The sequence below is a fragment of the Kogia breviceps genome, chromosome 7 (assembly GCF_026419965.1).
Source record: "Kogia breviceps isolate mKogBre1 chromosome 7, mKogBre1 haplotype 1, whole genome shotgun sequence".
Taxonomy (NCBI): domain Eukaryota; kingdom Metazoa; phylum Chordata; class Mammalia; order Artiodactyla; family Physeteridae; genus Kogia; species Kogia breviceps.
This window is the reverse complement of record NC_081316.1, coordinates 97,201,308-97,225,946: the sequence shown is the minus strand read 5'-3', so window position 1 is coordinate 97,225,946 and position 24,639 is coordinate 97,201,308. Positions and strand designations below refer to the sequence as shown.

The 24,639-nt window shown below is 40.4% G+C and overlaps 2 protein-coding genes across 2 annotated transcripts in view; both read right to left on the bottom strand.

Annotated features, from left to right (window-relative positions):
• Positions 1–556: 556 nt before the first annotated feature.
• Positions 557–24,639, bottom strand: ACAT1 (acetyl-CoA acetyltransferase 1). The gene is made up of 12 exons (XM_059070367.2): positions 24,400–24,639; positions 13,417–13,464; positions 12,234–12,351; positions 11,860–11,955; positions 11,552–11,652; positions 8,113–8,256; positions 7,232–7,382; positions 6,242–6,337; positions 4,121–4,234; positions 3,200–3,264; positions 1,366–1,523; positions 557–841 (listed from the first exon to the last, which is right to left on the bottom strand). Exons 1-12 carry the CDS (start codon positions 24,469–24,471, stop codon positions 721–723), a joined length of 1,284 nt encoding a protein of 427 aa, XP_058926350.1. The 5' UTR covers positions 24,472–24,639; the 3' UTR covers positions 557–720.
• The window catches only part of CUL5 (cullin 5), a 130,522-nt gene continuing 124,890 nt past the window's right edge, over positions 19,008–24,639 (bottom strand). Inside the window, exon 20 of the mRNA XM_059070358.2 lies at positions 19,008–19,411. Within this exon, the coding sequence (XP_058926341.2) occupies positions 19,036–19,411 (376 nt within the window). The 3' untranslated portion in view covers positions 19,008–19,035. The remainder of the gene's footprint in view (positions 19,412–24,639) is intronic.

Genomic DNA, 24,639 nt, shown 5'->3' with positions numbered 1-24,639 from the left:
TCAAGATACTTGTGCTGCATTTTCTTCTGCTTAAGAACAGGCATTGTGGCATAATGAAAGTGGAGATCTCTTCCCTTCAGAAATCCATTCAGTTGAGCAGTTTAGTTTCCACGTTCTTTCCCACTCTCTGTGCTACTGTAGTAATTCAGAGAAAAAACCCTAACCCCCACCCCCAAACAAATTCTGAATGATGAGGTTAAGAGAAATTGCACCCACTTCAGATCTGAGCACATGGGTTCCTCCTGTTTCTAGCAACACTATAGTCTTTGGCTTCTTGACTAATGATATGAGGCATTCCTAGTTTGCACAGAATAACTGCTCTTACTTTGAAGGGTCTATTAAATCTAAATTAATGATAGATAACATTCACTTAATCTTTAACAGTCCTCAAAAATGTAAATTAAGATTTATTCTCTAAAATGGAAGCTTCTAGCTACTTATAAGTCACTAATATTGCACAGTGGTATTTTAAACAGTACAGCCTTATAACAAAAATGTGTTCAAGATTAGAAACAATGTAAAGTAGAAGAAAAAATTACTGTGTAATCTCAAAAGGTTTGGGTATTTGATTTTTTATCTTATTTTTTTTTAAAAGAGCTGAAAATAATAAAAAGTGAAACAGATTATTTTCATACAAGCTGACCCAGGGTAATCAGTCACCCTGATTACAGCAGGCCTTTCTGGCTACATAGGGTTGTTGCCTTAGACAACAGAAGTTGTCTACAGCTTTTGGATCAGCATGGCAGAAGCACCTCCTCCTCCGTTGCAAATACTGGCAAGACCATATTCTCCTTGCTTCAAGGCATGAGCCAAATGGACGACAATCCTGGCTCCAGACATCCTAGGATTAAGAAAGTATTTTGGTACTTTAATGGTTGATAGACTGTATGAATAACCAAATTAGCCATTACTTATAGCTGAATTTAACTACTTTAACTTGGGAGACTTGTTTCAAGAAGGGTTACAGTTTTTTGGTTTTTGTTTTTGTCCGCACGGAGCGGCATGCAGGACCTTAGTTTCCCGACCAGGGATCGAACCCATGCCCCCTGCAGTGGAAGAGTGGAGTCCTAACCACTGGACCACCAAGGAAGCCCCAAGAATGGTTACAGCTTTTTGAAAAGCCTAAGCATAGATTTTACTCTTAAATTATCTTCTTCAACATAAAACAATATTAGTTTCCAAGGAACAGATCTGTGTTCAGTGGGGATCCTATCAGAAATGGTATTTGCCTTATGAAGGATGGGTGGGAAGAAAAACTGCTAAACCAAGAGTAACAAGAATTACCATGAAGCAGTTTAAGTTTTGATAGGAATATACAAAGGCAGCCATTAACCTAGGTATATTTTTCTTTATAATTTTACCTACCCAATTGGATGTCCAAGAGAAACAGCTCCTCCATTGATATTCACTTTTTGGGGATCAATCTCTAGCATTTTAATGTTTGCTAGTACGACCACACTAAAGGCTTCATTTATTTCCCACATTGTAATATCTTCTTTTTTCAATCCTGCATCTTTAAGAACCTAAATTTTTTAAAAATATAGATTATGTTCAGATAATTAAGTCAAAACATTTTCATTATCTTCTTGAAATTCTGCAATTTTCGTTTATATTTCCCTTTGATGTAATACATAAATATGGAGTTTCTTAGTTTCCAGGAGGAAGGGCCCTTTTATTTTCTGATTTTAATTTCTCATCTTTTTTGTTTTGCTTTTTGGGGGGAGTGGGGGGCGCTGCACGGCATGCAGGATCTTAGTTCCCTGACCAAGGGTCGAACCCATGCCCCCTGCAGTGGAAGTGTGGAATCCTAACCACTGGACTGTCAGGGAATGTCCTAATTTCTCATCTTATTGCATTGTAATCAAAGACTTGTTTGCATTATCGTATTTCTATTTTGGAGAGAGAAAACTTGATTTTCTTGAACATTCCATGGATAACTGAAAAAACATACTCTTTATTTAGGGGTACATAGTTGATACATATTCTTAAGATCTACCTTACTGATTATATGTTGCTTAGTTCTAGATTCTTTATCTATCAAATGAAAGAAGTATATTAGTCTCTACTAATTTTTCATTGCATCCCCTAGAGTTTCTGCTTTATAAAAGTTGCTGTGGGGTTATCTGGGGAAGTTATTCAGAGCTTTTCATTGTAAATGATTTATCTAAAGTCTTATTATATGATCTCTTGTTTTGACAGTTCCTCAGCTATTGCAGGAGGGTGTTTATCTTTAGAAATTTTTTTGTTGTGAGCAACAATAAAATTAACATGAAACCTTTGTTCCTCCTTGCTCTCTTCCTCCAGCAGGCTCAAGTAGCTTTCTAAGCTGTACAGCTCAAACAGCTTCCTCTAGTTCCAACACCATGAAACAAAAGATGGTACCTAAGTGTAGCCACTTTCTAGCTCTCAGAATCTAGCTGAGAAATGTTTATCACCCTTCCTTTCCAATGTGATGCACATTCACTTTCAGAAGATGTATAACTGTGTTGCTTTCTGAGATCTGCCACCTCTGGACAGATCATCACTCCCTGTTGTTTCTGATCCTTCTCTATCCTTATTCCCCACTGATTTTTTTTTTTTTTTTAATCTAGGTGCCACCCTCAGACATTCTCTCTCAGGGTGAGGCCCTCTACATCTGAAAGAGAACATTTGCTGGAGTCTTCTAAGATCCCTTAACCCCTAAACCAACACAACACTGTCTCCTTTCCTGGGACCCCTTAGTAACTTCCCACAAAGACTCAGACTGACAATTGGAACAGACAGGTCCTCTCCATCTCCAGTTTTACTCTAAGACCAGCTCCCAGGAGTTCCCTTTCAGGATGAAGACTTCTCCTTCTAATAATGAATATTTGCTTTGAATTCTAGAACCCTGGACCCTCAGCATTCCCTTCTTTTCTCTGCTGCACCAACCTCCCACTTTGCGGTTGCCATTCCAGGTATGTGAGTTCCACACAAGGAATTCAATCATGTAGTTTTTATCTGTTCCACTGAAAATATAGTTTGTGGGTTGCCCCTTTACTTTTGTTGTTGTTATCCTTGTTGCTCTCTAATTGTTTTCAGGAGAAGTGAGAAGATTTGAAACTAAGCTACCTCTATGCTTTGGTGGATGAATAACATGTAAAATCTAAAACATGCAACCTTGGTATAAGCAAAACCAGAAATTGGCACAATGAGTTATGGTCTGTTATTTTGTTCTCACCTTAGGTACAGCATATGCAGGTGCAACTGGAAAATCAATAGGTTCTACAGCAGCATCAGCAAATGCTTTATTAAAAAAAAATAGGTCGTTAAAATCTTTTTACAAGCACCCAAAGCTATATCTAACAACTCATATAATATGCAAAAATGCAAGTTTCCTAAACCTTGTAGTGTATTTAAATGTATTTGTGCCTTTTCTAAGATTCTACACTTTACAAGATTATACGAGTCATCTAAGCCATTGACTTTCACAGATAGGGAGTTAGGGGGAACTGCCTCCAGGGACACTGACATTATCTAGAGATATTTTTGGTTGTTGCACAGGTGGAATGCCACTTATTGTAGTATCTAGTGGGTAGAAGCCAAGCTGCTAAACATCTTACAATGCATAGAATAGCCCCTACAACACAATTATTTGTTGTGAAATGTCAATGGTGCTGAGGTTAAGAAACCATGATCTAAACAAAATGGTATCTGTTTAACTCCTTAGGCAAGGCATATTTTATAGCTAAAAAGTCTTAAGGAGACTGAGGACATGCCAAGACCACACAGTTAATAATTAATGCCAGTACAATTAGATTTTTTGTATCTCTGTACTCCTAAGCCCATATTCTTTTTATTCTACCTGGCTACCTTTCCCCCCAGTGCCAGGGGAAAACATGTACCCTGTAGTCTCCCACACATCATCCAGGATAGGGAAAGATTTTTAAAAGCTTTCTCTTATACAAATCAAATCCTAACGAAAATACTGAAGGAGGTTCTATCTCAATTAAAACATGTACTAGTTAAATTCTGTCACAAAGTACAACCTACAGACAGAAATAGCCAACTTCAATATTACATATAATATTACTGGCAAAGAACCTCAATTTCAGGAAGAATATAGGAGTTTAGGAATAAACAAATTCAGAACATTTTCTACCTGCTATTCTTGCCAGTGGTTTAACACTGAGCCTCTTAGCTGCATCTGCAGTCATCAGAACCATAGCAGCTGCTCCATCATTCAGTGTGCTGGCATTGGCAGCTGTTACTGTTCCTGAAAGTATCAATGAGCATGACGTCAGAACATTCTTTCACACTGAATTCGTTTGGATCAATTTAACAAATTTCTGCAGAATACTGCCTGGGTTGCTAGATACGTGAAGATACGGATGGAGATAATTCCTGCCCTCATGAAAATACACATAATTAAATGTGTATGTGTATAACACAATTGATGTCAGTATGCCTTTTTATGTTAGATTTTTTTTTTTTTTTTTTTTTGTGGTACGCGGGCCTCTCACCGCTGCGGCCCCTCCCGCTGTGGAGCACAGGCTCCGGACGCACAGGCCCTGTGGCCATGGCTCACGGGGCCAGCCGCGGAGCGGCATGTGGGATCCCCCCGGACCGGGGCACAAACCTGTGTCCCCTGCATCGGCAGGAGGACTCCCAACCAGTGCGCCACCAGGGAAGCCCTATGTTAGATTTTTTTTAATATATTTTAATTTATTTATTTGGCTTCACCGGGTCTTAGTTGCTGCCCCGTGTGGGATCTTCGTTGTGGCATGTGGGATCTAGTTCCCAGACCAGGGATCAAACCTGGGCCCCCTGCATTGGGAGCGTGGAGTCTTGGCCACTGGACCACCAAGGAAGTCCCTTTACGTTAGTTTTTTGTAACAGTTTATTCCAAGCTACCTCAAAAGGCATGTGTGATGGCACTGGGTAAATGCTGGTTCATAATTCCTCAAAGATAAGGACCACTTCATATTTTTCCTAGCATACACTAAGTCTTTGCTTATTCACGGTAGAGCAGGCACTGATGTATTTTGCAAATCAGTGTCAAAATCAGATATTTCTTCTTCTCTACAATCACTTGAAGTTAAATGAATACTAAAAGTCACTAAACTGTACATTTTAAACAGGAGAATTTTATGGTATGCAAATTATATGTCAATTAAGCTGTTTTCTTTTAAATACCAATGAAGACCCTAAAATAGACTGCTGCTAAAATTATTAAAATATACTTTTGCAATATAAATTTTTTTTTCTTTTTTTGGCTGAGCTGTGAGGCTTGTGGGATCTTAGTTCCCTGACTAGGGATCAAATCCGTGCCCCCGCTGCGGAAGCATGGAGTCCTAACCACTGGACCATCGGGGAATTTCCTGCAATATAAATTTTTATATGATGCTTTAATAAAAGAGATTGATCCACTCCTATAGTTAGTATTGAGAAATTCAATCAAAAAAGGGAAAAAAGTTATTTCAGATTATTATCGCAGCTGTGTACAGCCAATTTTAAAAGCAGAACTGACCTTTTTTCCTCAAAGGACCTGGGCTCCCATTTACACTAACATTCAACATTTATTTGTTGAGAACCAGGCACTAGAGATACAACAATGAAAAACAGCTATCAGCTTAGTCCTCCAGAGGCTTACATATATTTAACATAATATGTAAACTTGACTTTCATATCATGAAAAACTTTCAAGATGAAGTTCATATGAAAAACTGTTCTACATTATTCTACAACCTGTTCCAGAGGCTTTATATATTGAAAGTATTAACTGTTTATATAAAATAAATAACTAATAGAAACCTACTGTATAGCACAGAGAACTCTACCTCAATACTCTGTAATGACCTATACGGAAAAAGAATCTAAAAACGAGTGGATATATGTATATGCATAACTGATTCACTTTGCTGCACCGCAGAAACTAACAACATTGTAAATCAACTACACTCCAATAAAAATTAATAATAAAAAAAAGTTCAAACAGACATGCAAAGAAAATATTAACTGTTAAGCAATTTTAAATATACTTTGGATAAATATCATGTTTTGTTAACTTCACTTGAGCCTGATATATTGAATATATATGTTAAATATATATATGTGTATATAAATATATATAACATATATATGTTATATATATATATAAAACAATATATATGTTAAATACCATCTAGTTGTTTTCTAGAATATTTTTAAATCCTCAGGCAGTTCTAAGACGAGATACGGTATACTGACTCTTTTTTCTTATGCTTCATTTCTTAATACTAACCATTTTCTTTTTGGAAAACTGTCTTCAGCTTTGGAACTCTGCTAAAATCAACACGTTTATATTCTTCATCTTCTTTCACCGCTACATCTGGTTTACCTAAAACAGAAATCTTTTAAATTAAGTAATCTTAGCAGTGAAGATACTTAGTTGCTCAGTAAGAAACGGTACACAAGATGCCTGGTAGTCGGTGCTTCCCTGTATGCCCACATACCTTAAACCATCCCAAGTAAATTCCACTCAAGAATCTACCATCAATAATTTCTGTTAGTGTCTTAAAGAAGAGTTTATTAAGTAGCCTGATGCAATTTAAATCTTCTATTCAGCTACATCCCATTCTCCTCTCTCAGCCTCCTTCTATGATCACAGCCCTCATTGTTCTAACCCCAGGGGTAGATGTCCAACCCAGGCTGGATATGTTTTGGTACTCCCATCATTCTCATCACAGTAATTATTTCTAGAATCGAAATGTAACCTAAACCAAGTTAATTGAGTCTTTACTGTGGATTTATTTTGCTGCAATTGGTGAGGAGGTCTCTTTCTTTTGTGACTGAGAGCCCTACAGATGTGACCCTGGAGGTGGAGGCAGCACCACAGGAAGGCTGAGACAATAAAGAACAAAAGCAGCATGGAAAAGCCGAGACAGCATGTCCTAATGGTACTGACTATCCACTTCCAATCACCAAAGTTCCCAGAGCTGACTGGTTGCTGCCATACATCTTTCATTTCTGGGACGAATCCCCAAGTGGCCTTCTAATAAATCCCACCTTTTCACTTAACTTAGTGTGTTATCTGTTGCTTATATTAGAAAGAATTATATTAGAAATTAAATATTACCTCTGAATTAGCAATATTTCCCTTTATTAACCATAAGCAGCAGTGTCAGCATCCTCAGTTGAAATTAACAAAGATAAAAATGTACTAAAACTTAAACATAAAATATTTAGCAACAGGTAAAGTCTACTAAAAATTAAAATCTATTTATCCTTCAACCTTTTACTGTAATTGTGACAGGAACAACTTCATTTCCAAATTTTCCAGCTTCCCATGCTGCTTTACTTCTGGTATAAGAGTTAATAGCATAAGTATCCTGTTCATCTCGTGCAATATTCAGCTTCTTTGCAGTATTTTCAGCACAGTTGCCCTGATAGAAGTTGAAAGTTTTAAAAAACTAATTAACTTTGCATAACATAAAATAGTGGTTAGCAGTTAAATTTACTTTCTTAAAATATACTTCTTTCTGTACTAGGTAATTTTTTTACTCATATCTCATCCTCAAATACTTGAATTAGCCCAGAAGTTGCTATTTTGAAGACAAATAATTAAACACCTATGGAATCCATTATTAAATGTCAGAAAATGCCCTATTTCAGTGTGGGGAAATTTATTCAACAATTGAGCCAAGTTGATGCAATGAACTTAGAAAAACATTTTCCTAAAATGAATGGCTCAATCAACATTTATATCCTTCAGTTCAGTTTCTGAGATATATATATTGGACTTTCCTGGTGGTGCAGTGGTTATGAATCCACCTGCCAATGCAGGGGACATGGGTTTGATCCCTGGTCCAGGAAGATCCCACATGCTGTGGAGTAACTAAGCCCATGCACCACAACTACTGAAGCCCGCGGACCTAGAGCCTATGCTCCACAACAGGAGAAGCCACCGCAACGAGAAGCACGCACACTGCAATGAAGAGTAGCCCCCGCTCACTGCAACTAGAGAAACCCACATGCAGCAACAAAGACCCAACGCAGCCAAAAATAAATAAATAAACAAAATAAAAATTAATTAATTAAATTAAATATATATTTTTTTAAAATCAAGCAGTATTTTATATACATGGCATTTCTCCATTAAAAAGCAATAATTACCATATGAATTTTATTGTAGACATCAGTTAGCCCATCTTTTACAATCAAATCTTCAAGCTTTATGCCACCATATGGTGTTGCTCCTCTGTTCATTACGTAGGGAACATTGGACATGCTCTCCATCCCACCTGCCACCATCACATCCTGCTCAGCAACACAAAAAAAACCCATGTCAATTCAAGTAGTACTGTTGACTTCTGAACAACACCAGGATTCGGAACATCAACGCTCCACACACTTGAAAATCTGTGTATAACTTCACAGTCGGCCCTCCCTATCCATGGTTCTACATCCACAGATTCAACTGTAGTACGTGTTTATTGAAAAAAATTTGCCCATTAAGTGGATCCAGGCAGTTCAAATCCATGTTCAAGGGTCAACTGTAGTTGCAAACCCATTATACCCTTTACACAGCTGCAACAAACAAGTATTCTACATGGACTTTATTAAACATTTGCTATACAGTCACTATAGGAAGTACCCTCTTGACACTGGTAAAACAAAATGGTCTGAAATGTGTAATGATAATTAAGATCAGAATCAGACATTAATAAGAATGCCAGGCATCTTTAATGTAGAACCGTCTTCTGAAATTCTTCTAACCCTTCATTTCACTGACACTGCCAAAAATGTAATCTCAGTTCTCGGAAATAATCCTACTTCCTTAATTTTGATCCTCCCAATCAACTCTTCCCAGATAGCTATGGTAATTTTCTACTTGATCATCTGATATGCAGCCTGTCCTTCCACCCAAGTGTCATCTACACTCATCTGAGTCATTCTGGGTAGACTATAAGTCTGGTCATTCCACTCCTTACAGGACTCACCAGCATAGCACATAAGGCCCTTTACAATCTGACTTCTCGTTCCCCTTCCAGTCTCATGCCTGGACCTACACCTGAGGTCATACAGAACTGTTTAAATATCTTCAAAGAGATTTCCCTGGAGGTCCAGTGGTTAAGACTCTGCACTTCCACTGCAGGGGGCACGGGTTCAATTCCTGGTTGGGGTACTAAGATCCCACATGCCACACAGTGCAGCCAAAAAGAAAAAAAGAAAATCAAGGTCTTCAAAGATACCATGCTAATTCACACCACCTCTGCACTTCTAACCTATCCACCAACATGTAAAACACCTACGTTTCCTTTAAAACTAATCAAAACACAGCCACTTCATGCTTTCCCTGACCACGTATTTCTATCCCTTTTTGGAACAGCTTCCCTTCCTTCTTTTGTGTTACCCAATTACTGTGCATTGCTTTTATTAATAATATTACACTGTACTGTAGCTATATTTATATGTCAAATCTTCTCACTAAACTAAGCTCCTTTGAGGCCAGAAACCCTTGTCATATCTATTTTTATGTCATTAGTGCCTGGCATATATAGTAGAAGTTTAATAAATATTAATCAACTAATCTGTAATTACAGATTAAGAAATTCATTTGCATTATAAGGGCTAATTTTAAAAAATAGTTTAATATAAAACATTAATGTAAATATAAAATTAAAGCCAATATTATATTCTCACAGTCTTTAATCAAGAATAAAGACAAATAGAAGTTCTATACCAAAGAAACCTAAATATTTTGCCTGTTTTCAAATATGGAGAGTCTCAAATAGTTCTCATATAAGTTTTATTCTGTTATCCTGAAATACTGAGTATTTTTTCTGGGGATGATGGCAATAATAAGTGACAGAAATTAAGTTAACAATTATTCTACAGAATATAATAAAATTGACCATTTTCCAAAATCAGATGATATTCAAAATAAGGCAATTCCTAGTATTCCTGTAAGTCAGATAATTTTATACATGCACAAATGAATCAAAGAACACTAACTGAAAGCATTTGCTAGAGAACCACAAAAAAATCAACTGAGACAAAATTTTCCTTGTCATTCAAACTGTTCTGAAACATCTAAACAATCTCATGACCGTTTGACAAGGGTTTGGTAATACCTGATGTCAGTGTTACCTTGTGTATAGGCAAACAAGCTCTCACAAGCTTTGGAAAATATGTAACTGGTATAACTTTCACGGAAATCATTTGAAAATATCAAATTTTTTAAATCTCTGACTCTGAAATTCTCCTCTTAGGAATTTTTCCAGAAGACAGACGTGCACACGACATTTTTTAATGTTTTGTTCACCAATCTCCAGTGAATGTCCACATAGTAGATGCTCAGCTAATGATGGGCAAAACCAGGATTTGAAATTAGTCTGGCTCCAGACTTTTTGTTCTTAACCACTACACTATACTGCTTAGAACAGTGAATTAACAAGAATTGATTTAAGTATTTATAAGTACACAAAGATATATGCATAGGGGTACTCTCTGCAGCATTATTTAAAATAGTGAAGAACTGGAGACAACCTAGATGTCCATTCAATAAGGACCCATAAGTATATTATAGTTGTTCATTTCAATAGAGTACTATCTTATGTGCTGATACAGAATGATCTCCAAGACATTACATGGGGCACTGAGTTTAAGAAACTTCCCCAAAGTTTCTCTGCTCTTAGGTGGTAGAATACACAAAAAAGTGATGAATAAGTCAGAGATTCAAAGTGGGGCAAGAAGAAGATTTTTCATTTTATACTTTTCTATACCATCTCAGTTTTTAGCATGTGTATCAGGTATCACTCTTTTTTTTCTCTTTGGCTTGCCTTACAACTGGAAACAAAGCAAGGGAGGAGTAACAGCAAGGGTACGCGTAATTATGATTCTTGTACATGTAAGAAATAATCTGCAAACAACTCACAACTGATTTTTTACCTTGGTGTGTTATACCCTGATAGGCTGGAAAGCACTAGACAGGGATAGGGACACCTGTTTTCTAATTTTACCCCTGTAACTAACTGTGTTTGTAGTTCTCTCAACCTCTTTCCTCAACTGAAAAAAAGGCTTGGATCTGATAAACTCTTAGGTCTACGAGTCCAGGTCTAGCCTCCTAACATCCAGCATATGTTTGCTGAGCAGCCTATCTCTTGCTCAGTCTCAGGTAAAGACAAGATCAAAATCATCAAGGCCAATAGAAAGCCTGAACAATTTTACAGCTGAACCTGAACATAAGGAACTATAAATTAGTCATCAATTCTGGGCTCAATCAACGATTTGATCCCAGGGTCAGCACCTTATTCTCATTTATGATAAAAACCCTTCTCATTCTAGCACAGACAAAATTTATGGTGTCTTATATCAACCAGATCTCTAAGTAAAGGGGCACCCAAAGACTAAAACATTCTGGCTGAAAACTACTTTTTAATACCAGACACTTGAGCTATCATTTGAGCTATCCTGAGTGTCTGAAACAACACAGCAACTGCACTTATGAGAAAGAATCTCACTTCTAGAGTATGAATATGCTTAGATTTTTAGTGTTTTTTAGCACTGCATATTATTTTAGTCATAAAATGGAAAAGAAGGTACTTCTTACCTGATGTCCACACATAAGATTCTGAGAGGCCATCATGATGGCTTTCATTCCTGAGGCACAAACCTTGTTTACAGTGGTACATGGAGTAGAAATAGGTAAGCCTAAAACCAATATAAATCATACTTTTGAAAGACAAAGATATTCTTCAAATAAACTGTAATAAAATAGAGCATGTTAAACTATAATCTGCAACATTTCTTCTACCAATATAAGTCTATTATGCATTTAACATTTTATTTAAGCTGAAATGACCTCCATTTTGCCATGTCAAACATTTAAGTGTAAAAGCAAAAATGTAGTCCTAATACCTGCACCCAGTACTGCTTGCCTTGTAGGGGCTTGTCCTTCACCTCCTTGTAGAACATTACCCATGTATGCTTCTTTCACTTCTTCTTTTGGAATCCCTTTTTTAAAAAATCAAAAAGACATTTCCATATTTTATTCAATTTAATAATTAGTAATTACCTAGTAAAGTACATGGCATTATATAGTAGGAATGGTTTCTTTTTCTTGTCAGTTTTGAGCTTCATTCGTAACACTAGTACAAGGACTTCTTTTCAAGGGAATTCAGAAACATAGGCATTAATTCATTTCTAAGTGTTACGTATATAGTAAGTGCAAAATAAACATTTGTTCCATTGAATCATTACCCCTTAACACAAAAAGTAAAGCAACTACTAACCTGCCTTCTCAATGGCTCCCTGAATTGCAATGGAACCAAGTTTAGTGGCTGGCAGAGAGGAAAGGCTGCCTAGAAAGGATCCAATGGGTGTTCTTGCAGCACTTACTATGACCACTTCCTGGCAAGACAGAAGATGGTAAAAATTATTACATTTAAATATTTTACCCACATCATCTTTCATAAATAAACAATTCATAGATGTATTATCCAAGAAACAGACTTTTGATGAATGACTACCCATCAAAGATGAAAATAATATTAGAACAGCACTAAAATCAGTTCAATGCTGGTACTTTATGATTTAAGACCTAATAGAAAACCTAAGAAAAACCAGTTCTAAAATAGGCATAGACCAGAAGCTTAAGGTTCAATTCTATTCCTTAGTCAAAATTTAAGAAATGATCAGTTTACCCTTGTTAACTGAATAAAAAGCCTTAATTAAAGGGCTTCCTTTACTGAAGGGAAACTCTGGTCTAGGGTCAAGACCTGTGTTAGTGGGGGCCATACCATTTAACTAGGACATAGCCAGAGCCATAATTTCTTAAACTATTAATAAGATAATATAAAATTTAAGAAAAAGTAGATAAAAGCTCTCTTAAATATTGCAAAACACTATTTTAACAATTCTCTCCTTACGCTTGCCTTCTACATGCTCTTAGATAAATGCATACATACATACATACATACATTCTCATAGATAATAAGACAACCATTCCCTAGATTCTGGTCGAAGGCTATTACTAAGTCTTTTTAGGAACTGTTATGAAACAAAAGGAGGACACATCAGGAAGCACTAGGTGACCAGGTGATGGTCCTTCCTGTCTAATCCCCAGTCTCCTTCAGCCCCTTTCTTCTAGCACCTTCCATGTGGCCTCTGCAATGTACCAACACAATATAATGGGGGTTCCCAAAAGTAAAGGAAGAACATTGCCTAGTTTTAGAGAAGGTTGTTTACCGTAGACAATGATTGGGGAAGAAGCAGGAAATTATGCAGGGTGCTAGACTGAAATTTTTTATGGTAATTTGGGAGTTTGACTTAATATTTCAATAATTAGCTATTCCTAACCACTGAATCATCCCAAGCTGACCCTCATCTATACATGCTTTAGAATATGCATTTTTAATAGACTACATCTCCTTTAAATTCTTGAAATTTTAAAGCACAATTTAAATTTATACTTACATTCAAAGTGGGTTTTGATACATAACTTCGTTCCACATATCTTATTTCCTGTAATATAAATATTTGTTATGATGTAAAAAATATTAACCTACATCTCTTTATACTTCTCAGTAATGGGATTATGGTAATTTCTTTTTGCTGCATTATACTTTAATTTCCAAATTTTACTGTTCGCATATATCACTGTTACAATTTTTTAAATTACTACTTTTGTAATATTCTCATCTGATTAACTGTTCATTGGAAATGTATGTTTTAACTTCTGATGAATTTATCATCTTAAAATTTCTAAGCCTTTTTAAGTATAAGCTTTATAAAATGTAATTTTAAGTTAAATCTAAGTTCTAAATTAAGTAAGCCCAAATTGAGCTGCTGCTTATATAACCTACTTACACTGAAGGATTCTGGCATATTATCTGTGACCCAACTCTGAATTAAAATTTCCTACTTGTAGTAAACATGCCAGTCATTGCCTCTCCAGCTACACCCCTTTCTCCAAAAGGTCTGGAAGGGACAGCCCCTAAGTACCTACAAGGTGATTCCCATCCTCCTCCCACTGGCCAGAGCTGACAGGACCAAAAATGGAATGGACTTTGAACCAAGCTAGCACTCTGAGAGACCCGATCAACTGGATGCTGATGGGCACTTGAAGTGAAAGGCCAAGGGACTGGAGTTAGTCAGCATCACCATGTGAAAGCAGAGGTTACAGCAAAGAGAATAGCCACAAGTAAGCAGAGAAGCAAAGGAATGGAAAATATACACTCAGAAAAGGAAGAAAAGACCATGCCACACTACAAGAGACAAAACAAGATAACATAGTTAGTGATTTTCTAGTTAGGGTTCCAGCAAGGCCAGCTTTACTTTATTTCCTAACCTTGGATGTCCAAGAGCTTGCCTATTGTATATCTTCAAAAAAGCCCCTTTCTACTTAGCTAGCGTGAAATGGGATGTTGTTCCTTGCAATCAAAGGGCCTTTTCTAAACCACTTTAAAGTCTCTGGTTCTGTTTAGTTGAAGGTTCCCTGGTTTCTCCACTTTGCCCTGGATCCCATTCCAGTTGCCTTTTCAAAGATGCCACATCTTCCGTTATCCCTTCTCACTCCCCAACATCACTCATCCCCTTAACTCCTGGATTATTCCGTAAGCATAGTAATAGGCTTCCTCCCACCTGAAAGAATTAAAAACAAACTCCTCGGGCTTCCCTGGTGGCGCAGTGGTTGGGAATCTGCCTGCCAATGCAGGGGACATTGGTTCGAGCCCTGGTCTCGGAGGATCCCATATGCCACGGAGCAACTAAGCCCGTAAGCCACAACTACTGAGCCTGCGCGTCTGGACCTTGTGCTCTGCAAAGGGAGAGGCCGCAACAGTGAGAGGTCCGCGCCCTGCGATGAAGAGTGGCCCCCGCTTGCCACAACTAGAGGAAAGCCCTCACACAGAAACGGAGACCCAACACAGCCAAAAATAAATAAATAAATTTATTTTTTTAAAAAAAACAAAAAAAACTTCTCTTAACTCAGACTCCCATTGAGCTTTCACCTCATTTCTTAGTTCCTCTGTACAAGAGAAGTTCTCCAACAAGTTACCTACAATTTGTTTCCTTGTCCTCACCTCCTATTTACTGTTCAACCCCACCCAATCTGGCTTTTATCTATCCTATTGTTGGCTCTGAGCAAGAACAACAATGTCTAGATAGCAAAATCCAATAAAGACTTCACTATACTCATCTCATCCTCTCAGCAACCTGGGACTCACTTTTCTTCTTGGGGAAACATGCACAGCGGTTAAGAGCCTGGGCTTACTAGCTGAGTATTCTTGAGCATTAAGTTTTCTAAAATACTCTCCACAAGTTGTTGTGAGAATCAAATGAGGTAATATGTGTAAACCACTACACAAACCCTCCCTTTTCTTGGCTTCCATTTTAACACAATCTTATAGTCTCCCTCTTATCTCTCTAGTTATTTTTCTCAGTCTTCTTTGCTGTTTCATCCTTCCTTTCCCAACCTCTAAGTGCTGGAATGTCCCAGGGCTTTGTTCCAGGCCCCTTTTAATTTTCCATCTTCACTGTCTCCTTAATCATATCTAGCCCCATAGCTTTAAACAGCAATTATGTCCTGGTGATTTCCAAATTTCTGTCTCCAGCCTTGACCTCCAGACTCATATATCCAAGTGCCAACTTGATAGCCTGAATTTAATGTCCAACTCATGCCTCTCAATTTCTACCCTAGAACACTAGTTGATTTTTTTTTTAAAGGTGGGAGTGTGGTTTATTAAGCTGTGCCTTAGTAAAGGCTCTGAGGTTTGCCCATGGTGCTTTTAATATACAAAATGTTCTGCCAATTTTTTTCTTTATAAATTTATTTATTTATTTTTGGCTGCACTGGGTCTTGGTTGCTGCATGCAGGTTTTCTCTAGTTCTGTCGAGCAGGGGCTACCCTTCGTTGCAGTACGTGGGCTTCTCCTTGTGCTGGCTTCTCTTGTTGTGGAGTACGGGCTCTAGACGCAGGGGCTCAGTAGTTGTGGCATGAGGGCTCAGTAGCTGTGGCTTGCAGGCTCTAGAGCACTGGTTCAGTAGTTGTGGCGCATGGGCTTAGTTGCTCTGAGGCATGTGGGATCTTCCCAGACCAGGGATCAAACCCATGTCCCCTTCACTGGCAGGTGTATTATTAACCACTGCGCCACCAGGGAAATCCCCTGCCAATTTTCTTGAGCAGTGACACCAGGAAGTTGACAGCTAAGTGGATGTTGTACACAGCTCATCATCTGTCATCTGCATGTGGCCAACAGCCACTGCCAGACACAGCACCTTCTTCATCTGGAACTTGATCGTGGACTTCACTTCATCAACTTTGGCCACTATGTTCCCATTGTGGGTCATCACGGAAGGGAACTTGCCAGCCTTATTCAGGCATGGGTCCAGGATTCGTGGGATCTTCTTGATCAGAGACTCCGAAGCCAAAAAGGCATCATACTTCTTGGCCAGCTTCTTGACCAGTTTCTTATTCTTGTTGAGTTTCCTTAGCACCTTGATGCCCATGTGGGGGATATCCACAGCCTTGGCCTCATCACAATGCTGCTGGTCTCCATCACAATGGAGAACTTGCGGCAGGGAGTGGACTTAAGCCCAGAGCATCCACATTCACCAACAGCTAGTGTGGCTTCTCAAACTAGCCGGCAGGCTCAGCCAAGGCCTCCCCACACCTCCCCTCTTGTTATTTATTTATTTATTTATTTATTTATTATTTCTTGGCTGCGTTGGGTCTTCATTGCTGTGCGCGGGCTTTCTCTAGTTGCGGCGAGCAGGGGCTACTCTTTGTTGCTGTGTGCATGCTTCTCATTGCAGTGGCCTCTCTTGTTGTGGAGCACGGGCTCTAGGTGCGCAGGCTTCAGTAGTTGTGGTGCACGGGCTTAGTCGCTCTGCAGCATGTGGTATCTTCCAGGACCAGGGCTCAAACCAGTGTCCCCTGCATTGGCAGGCGGATTCTTAACCACTGTGCCACCAGGGAAGTCCCTCCCCTCTTGTTTTAAGACCAGTGTGGGGGTCTGTCCAGCCATGCCTGCCTGGAGCAGACGGTCTAAACTACCTGGGCACTTCACTGCCACATGTGCCTGGCCATCTCAGGCTCAACCAGAGCTTGAAGGGAGGAGACGGGCATGGGGACGCTGAGGGCTGGGTGGGATGAGAATGGTGCCAACCTGGCAGTGCTCAAGCAGCGTTTGTCCTTCTGAGGGTCACAGTTGTTCAGGCTGATCTGAAGCTCCACAATCTCCAAAACCGTCTGGGACTTACGCTGGTTCCCATGCAGGACTTCCCATACCGCCTCGTAGAGGGTGTCACGGGAGACTTTGCTGCTCATGGTGCCTCACGCCATGATAACCAGAAAAGTAGAACACTAGTTTCTTTCCAGCATTTCCCTCCTCAAGACATCACATCACAATCTGCCCAGGTGCTAAGCCAAAATCTTAGGACTCACCCTGCATCTTTGCCTATTACCTAGAGATACTCTATCACAGGTACTACCAATACTGTGTCTAAAATATACCTAAATTCTTCCACTTTGCTTCATCTGCACTACTGCCACCTAGTCCCAGCCACCATCTCTTGCTACTGTAACAGCCTTTTACTTCATTTCCTGCATCCCCAACTTCCCTTCTTCAGTCCATCCGGTTTTTAAAATGTAAATCAGGGGTTCTCTGGTGGTCCGATAGTTAGGATTTGGTGCTTTCACTGCAGTGGCCCAGGTTCAATCCTTGGTGGGGAACTGAGATCCCACAAGCTGCGTGGCAGGGCCAAAAAAAACCACAAAAAAACACAAACAACCCCCCCCCAACACACACACAAATGTAAATCAGATCATATCGCTCTCCTGATTAAAATCCTTTGATGGCTTTCCATTGTTCTTAGAATGATATCCAGTCTTTCCCTTACCCTACAAGTTCCTGGCTCCTGGAACTGGAGCTCCTGATGATCTGAATGGTATGATCTGGCTCCTAATGTTCTTTCCTTTTTTTTTTTGTCTTCTTTTCTAATGTTCTTTCCAAACTCATGCCACTCTTGCTCTGTGCCAGCCACACCAGCCTCCTCTTTGTTCTGGACCCATTCCCACCTCAAGCTCTTTGCAGTGTGCCTCTGCCAGTAACAGCCTTTCCCCAGCTTGCCTTGGCTGTTTCATTTTTGTTCTTCAAGTCTCCGCTCAAATGATACAACCCCAGAGTGCTTCTCCCTGACTATTTAAAGTTGGCTTCTATTTCAACATGATTATTTCCTTCAAAGCACCTCTCATACTGTGTAAATACAGGGTTCACATATTTAATCTCTCTCTCTCCATATAATGAAAGCTTCTGAGAGCAGTCCTGTTTTTCCCCCTTCCCTTCCTCCTCCTTTCTCATTCACTGCTACATCCTTGTCACTTGGCATAGTGCCTAGAGCTCATTAAATATCCCAGGAATGACAAAATTATAGTAGGATCAAGACACTGAACATAATGTGTGATAAATATGTGATAAATGAACACAACTAGTTAAGTTTTATTTGCATATCACAATCATCTTTCAAGGACAGCTCAGCTGCCCCAAGAACTCTAGAGACCACCCTTGACAATGCAGGCAGAGGTAGACACTCCAGTCTTAGCTTCTGCAGCACCCTGTGCACACTCTATTTGTCCCAAACACGTAATTTTGTAACCCTCACCGGCCTGTCTCCCCACGAGACTGTAAGTTTCAAGAAGAGACTGATTTTATTTATTTTTTATCCCAATGATGGCAAGAAACACTAAACAAATGAACAAAGTCTGGTGCTTACTAGCAGCTCTGAAAAACATTTCAGGTAGGGTAAATATATTTTGAAGCCAACAAAATGGGATAATGAGCTACAGAGTGAGGGCCTATTTTACATGGGATGTTCCAAAGAGGGCTCTCTGGAGATGTCACTGGAGCTGAGAAACCGAATATTAAAGAGTCAGCCTGGAGGGACTTCCCTGGTGGCGCAGTGGTTAAGAATCCGCCTGCCAATGCAGGGGACATGGGTTCGATCCCTAGTCCAAGAAGATCCCACATGCCGTGGAGATACTAAGCCCATGTATCACAACTACTGAGCCTGCGCTCTAGAGCCCATGAGCCACAACTAACTGAACCCGCGTGCTGCAACTACTGAAGGCCACGCGCCTAGAGCCCATGCTCCACAACAAAAGAAACCACAGCAATAAGAAGCCCACGCACCGCAATGAAGAGTGGCCCCCACTTGCTGCAACCTGAGAAAGCCCATGTGCAGCCACGAAGACCCAACACAGCCAAAATAAATAAATTTTTTTTTAAAAAAGGGCTTCCCTGGTGGCGCAGTGGTTGAGAGTCCGCCTGCCGATGCAGGGGATACAGGTTTGTGCCCCAGTCCGGGAGGATCCCACATGCCGCGGAGCGGCTGAGCCCGTGAGCCATGGCCGCTGAGCCTGCACGTCCGGAGCCAGTGCTCTGCAATGGGAGAGGCCACAACAGTGAGAGGCCTGCGTACAGATAAAAATAAAAATAAAAAAAAAGAGTCAGCCTGGGGAAGATCTAGAGAAAAGAGCATTTGATGCATTGGGAAGAACTAGGACAAAGGCCTTGAATTAGAAACAAACTTGGCATATGCTAAGTATAGAAAATGGAAGAGTATAGCAGGAGCCACATACTCAGGAGAACACAGTCTGAGCTGAGACTAAAGAAGCAAGCAGGGACCAAAGAGGCCATGAGAAGGACTCTGGATTCTAGTCTGTGCAATGAGAAGCCACTGAAGCCTTTTCTATTATAAAAAGACCACTCTGGCTGAAGTATGGAGAACTGACTGTAGCAGCAGGAGTAGAAAAAGGGAAGGAGACCAGGCAAGAGCTCATGTGGCTAGTGCAAGGGAGGTCACAAGAGGGGTGGATACAAAAGATGTATACGGAATATGTTTTAGATATAGAACCAGCCAATGGGTGGGTATTAGTATTCTTATTTTACAGGTAAGGAAACGAAAGCACAGGCAGGTCAAGTAACCTGCCCAGAGTCACAGAGCCAATATGGGGCAGACCTGGGATTTCAAATCCAAGCAGTCTCACTCTATTATACATATGGTTTACAAATTAAACATATATATACATATTATACATTATGCATATTATATATTTGTTATACATATTATATATTTTATTTAAAATAATAATAAAATTTAGGAAGCTGCGGTAACTCCTCTTTCCAAAGTACTGCATTATTTTTGAGTAACTAATGATTTGCTTATGATATTCTTCACTAATCAAGCATGTCATCTAATTAGTATCATCAAGCATTATTATTTCTGTTCACAGAAGACAAATTCATGAGAACTATCCATATGCCAAAATAACTGTAAAAATCAGTAAAATGAATTAGAAATTGAGCCATTATCAAGGAAACATTTTGAGAAAACAGATTAATCATTTAAAAAAATTTTCAACTTCTTAGAGGATTTAGCAGTTAGTACTCAAAATACCTTGTGTTTATGCATATTATTGTCTGTATGAGGAAGCAAAGTTTCCTTACATAAAACTGATATCCCAGGGCTTCCCTGGTGGCGCAGTGGTTGGGAGTCCGCCTGCCAATGCAGGGGACGCGGGTTCGTGCCCGATCCGGGAGGGTCCCGCGTGCCGCGGAGTGGTTGGGCCCGCGCGTCCGGAGCCTGTGCTCTGCAGCGGGAGAGGCCGCAGCAGTGAGAGGCCCGCGTACCAAAAAAAAACAAACAAACAAAAACGGATATCCCAAATCTGTATTTCTTCAGGACTTTATAAAGTTCTCCAAGTATTAAACAGTTATGCTAATTTCAATCAACACTTTTCATTTTATGTATATGTTCATTTTATGTATTTCATTTATATAATTCCTTTGTTAAAATCTTATATAAACACTATCATATTAAATTTTTACATTGTTGAATGCTCCCTGTTATGGGTTGAATTGTGCGCCCCACCCAAAAGAAGTCCTAACCCCCAGGACCTTAGAATGTAACTTTATTTGTAAATGTGGTCCTTACAGAAATAATCAAGTCAAAATAAGTTCATTAGGGTGGGCCCTAATCCAATATGACTGATGTCTTTATAAGAAGGGGAAATTTGAACACAGAGACATACGCAGAGAAGGGAAGTGAAGACACAGGGAGACTGCCATGTGCACATAGAGGACTGGAGTGATGCATGTACAAACCAAGGAACTCAGATTGCCAGCAAACCACAAGAAGCTCAGAAGAGGCAAGGAAGGATTTCCCTACAGGATTCAGCAGGGTCCTGCCAACACTTGATTTCCGACTTTCTAGCCTCCAGAACTGTGCAACGTATCTGTTGTTTTAAGCTGCCCGATATGTGGTATTTTCTTACAATGGCCCAAGGAAACAAATACACCCTCCTTCTTGGAAATCTCCCCTCCCTTGGCTTTCAGGTGACACTACATTCCTGTGGTTTTCTTCCACAACACCATCTTCTCTTTTCATTCACCTTCACGGGTTCTCACTTGTTCTGCCTGTCCTGAAATACTGTCTCCCAAAGGCCCTGTACAAAGCCCTCTTCTCTCCTCTGTCTACACATTTGCTGTAGCTGGGCTTATCGATGCCTGGGGAACTCCTCTCTCAGCCATTCACAGCCAATCAGTCATTAAGTTCAACAGATTCTATCTCCACGCTATCTCTTGAATCTATCCATTTTTCTCGGTGTTTACTGCCAATCAGATCACTATCACCACTTACTTGCTTACCAAAACATTCTGTTCTTTTTCTCTGTATAAAAAAGGCCTGAGAACTGAGGTTCAGAACTCCACAGGGTGAAAGGGAATGGGAAGGGAATGCAAAAACCATGAATATCCATCAGGATTCAACCAGGAAAATAAAAACCATTCTATGTGAAACAGAATTTAATGCAGAGAAGTAAATGCACAAGTGAGGGACTTCCCTGGTGGCACAGTGGTTAACAATCCACCTGCCAATGCAGGGGACACAGGCTGGATTCCTGGTCCGGGAAGATCCTACATGCCGTGGAGCAACTAAGCCCGTGAGCCACAACTACTGAAGCCCGCATGCCTGGAGCCCGTGCTCCTCAACGAGAGCCACCGCAATGAGAAGCTCACGTACTGCAACGAAAAGTAGCCCCCGCTCGACACAACTAGAGAAAGCCCACACGCAGCAACGAGGACCCAACACAGCCATAAATAAATAAATAAATAAATAAATGTATAGGTGACAGAAGAGCTGAGAACAGGAGACAGCAGCACAGAGATTAGCAACAGGAAGCCACTAGCATGCTCAGGCTGTTAAGACAAAGGGAAGAAGCAGGGTTACCAAAGCCAAGGGGTCAGGGTCACCTGGCAGAAGCAAGAAGCAAAGGACTGGCAGACATTGTCAGAAATACAATCTAAGGCAGAGAGAAGAAAAAAATAATTATCCTGACTTCTCCCTTCTTATCTCCCAAACTTCCACCAGTTTCTGAACCCAGCCAGAAGCCAGATGATGCTGGCACCTGCAAGGGTCGGCCTCACAGCAATATAGAAAGAGAAGAGGAGATGAATCTGGGAACAAATAGGCTCAGGACTGGCACAACGCAGGATTTTTTTTTTTTTTTAAGTCTGAGTATTAAAGGAAAATTATCTTGGTTCAAAATAGCAAGACAGGGCTTCCCTGGTGGCGCAGTGGTTGAGAGTCCGCCTGCCGATGCAGGGGACATGGGTTTGTGCCCTGGTCCTGGAAGATCCCACATGCCGCAGAGCGGCTAGGCCCATGAGCCATGGCTGCTGAGCCTCCGCTCCGCAACGGGAGAGGCCACAGCAGTGAGAGGCCCGTGTACCGCAAAAAAAAAGCAAGACAGGACTTTAAAGGAGGGAATGGTCAAAAGTGTCAAATATAGTATAAAGAAAAGTCAAGAAGAAGAAAAAATACAGGAAAAGAAAATTACTGGTATTCTTCTGTTGAGCAGTACAGAAATCTAACTGCAGAGGTTTAAAGAGAAATGGATGTAGACGAAGGTGATGAGGAGGACTACTCTTTTGACCATAAGAAAAAAGCAATTCCAGCTGGAAAGCAACAAGCTCTGATAAATTCCATAAAGGTTTCTTGACAGTAAGGGAGACCTGTGTGTATCTGAAGGCAAAAGAGAAAAAGCCAGTTTAATGGGTTAGAGATCAAGTTCCATTCCACTAAATGGCACTGAATATTGAAAAACAAACGGATTTCCATGGTTCATTAAATGACCACCTAATTCAAGTAACAACCAATGGAACTAATTCCTAGAGTTCAATTAAATGAACACCACAAATCATATGCTACATAACCTACAACTTCATTTTTCTCATCAGCAACAACTGTGTTTGATTTTAAGCTCCCAGTTAAACTATAAATTAAGAGGGTTCTGCACTTGGTTTATGTTTTGTTTTTTACAAAATTAGAGTACTTATTTCACCTAATTCACTAGTAAATGTTAGTTGAAACTCAGGATGACCCAAGTACATTTTTGTGATTTCTGACACACTAACAAATATGCTAAGAACTCATGTTTCCTGGAAACCCACTCCTCCTGACTTTTCTATTATCTCAGTCACCCAGGATTATTTTTAGACTCTTCCTTTTCCCTTGGCTCCCACCCTCACTCTGCATTTGTCAAGTTCTACGCTTATTCTTTCACAATCTCTTGTGTAGGGCTCCTCCCTTTCAGCTCCTACTGCCAGCACACCAGTTCAAGTTACATCACACCTAACAGACAATAGTTTTTTCCCCATTTCAATGCTCCTATACCTCTAATTATTACAAACTCTTACAATATGACTGGATTTCAAACTTTATTGCTCCAACCAAACTGGAAAAGTCACGCTTCACCAACCACATCCTGAACTTCTCCACCTACTCCTTAGCTTTTGCCAGACCCTAAACATGTGGTGCAAGCTAGCTTGCTTTGATGTACAGAAAATAGTAGATTCTTTCAAGGCTATCGCTCCTGTGTTCCCTAAATACAACAGCCAGAGAAGAAACACGGCTCTGGACGCCCTTAATACGTAAGCATTACTCATCAAGAAAGTGAGTAGCCATTTATTTTCCCTGATAGGTTTGAAGTTGCTCCGAGTCGGTACATCTTTTTATTATCACCCTGTAAGCCCATAATGATTACCTATTGCATGAAATCAAAATCTCTCGACAATAACGCTCACAAACATGTTTTAAAGAAAAGCTCGAAAACAGTTTTACGGGCCTTCCCTACCCATCGGGCAAGATCAGAACCAAGCCCGCGCCTTCCTGCCTGTCAAAATACCTGCCCCATTTGACACACTAGGAAGCAATTATCGCGATCCGGGAGAGCCCCTGAGAATGGAAACGCCCCGTATGAGCCGGCAAGTCTGAGCACTTGGCTTCCGGGGCGTGGGTCCCGCTGGGGGCTTCCTCAGGCCTGCACTTAGGGCTCCTTCCGGCCGCGAGGCCGCAAGCAGAAGACTTCCGAGGCGAGTTCCGAGTCCCAGTCCCTCTCACCTGCATCCGCCTCCGAAGCAGGGGGCTACGCTCGCGGGCGCCAACGCGCAGAAGGGCCGCCAGCACAGCCATGGTGGCCGAGCGCAGAGCGGACAGTTACCAGTGGAGAGATGTGATCGCGAGCGGCGAGTCCCTGACCCCGCTTCACCCGCCGACCCGGCCGCCTCCTCCAGTAGCAGCCTCGAGCCGCGACGGCCGGCGGCCATTGGCCGGCACCAGAGGAGGGGCGGGGCGGAGCCT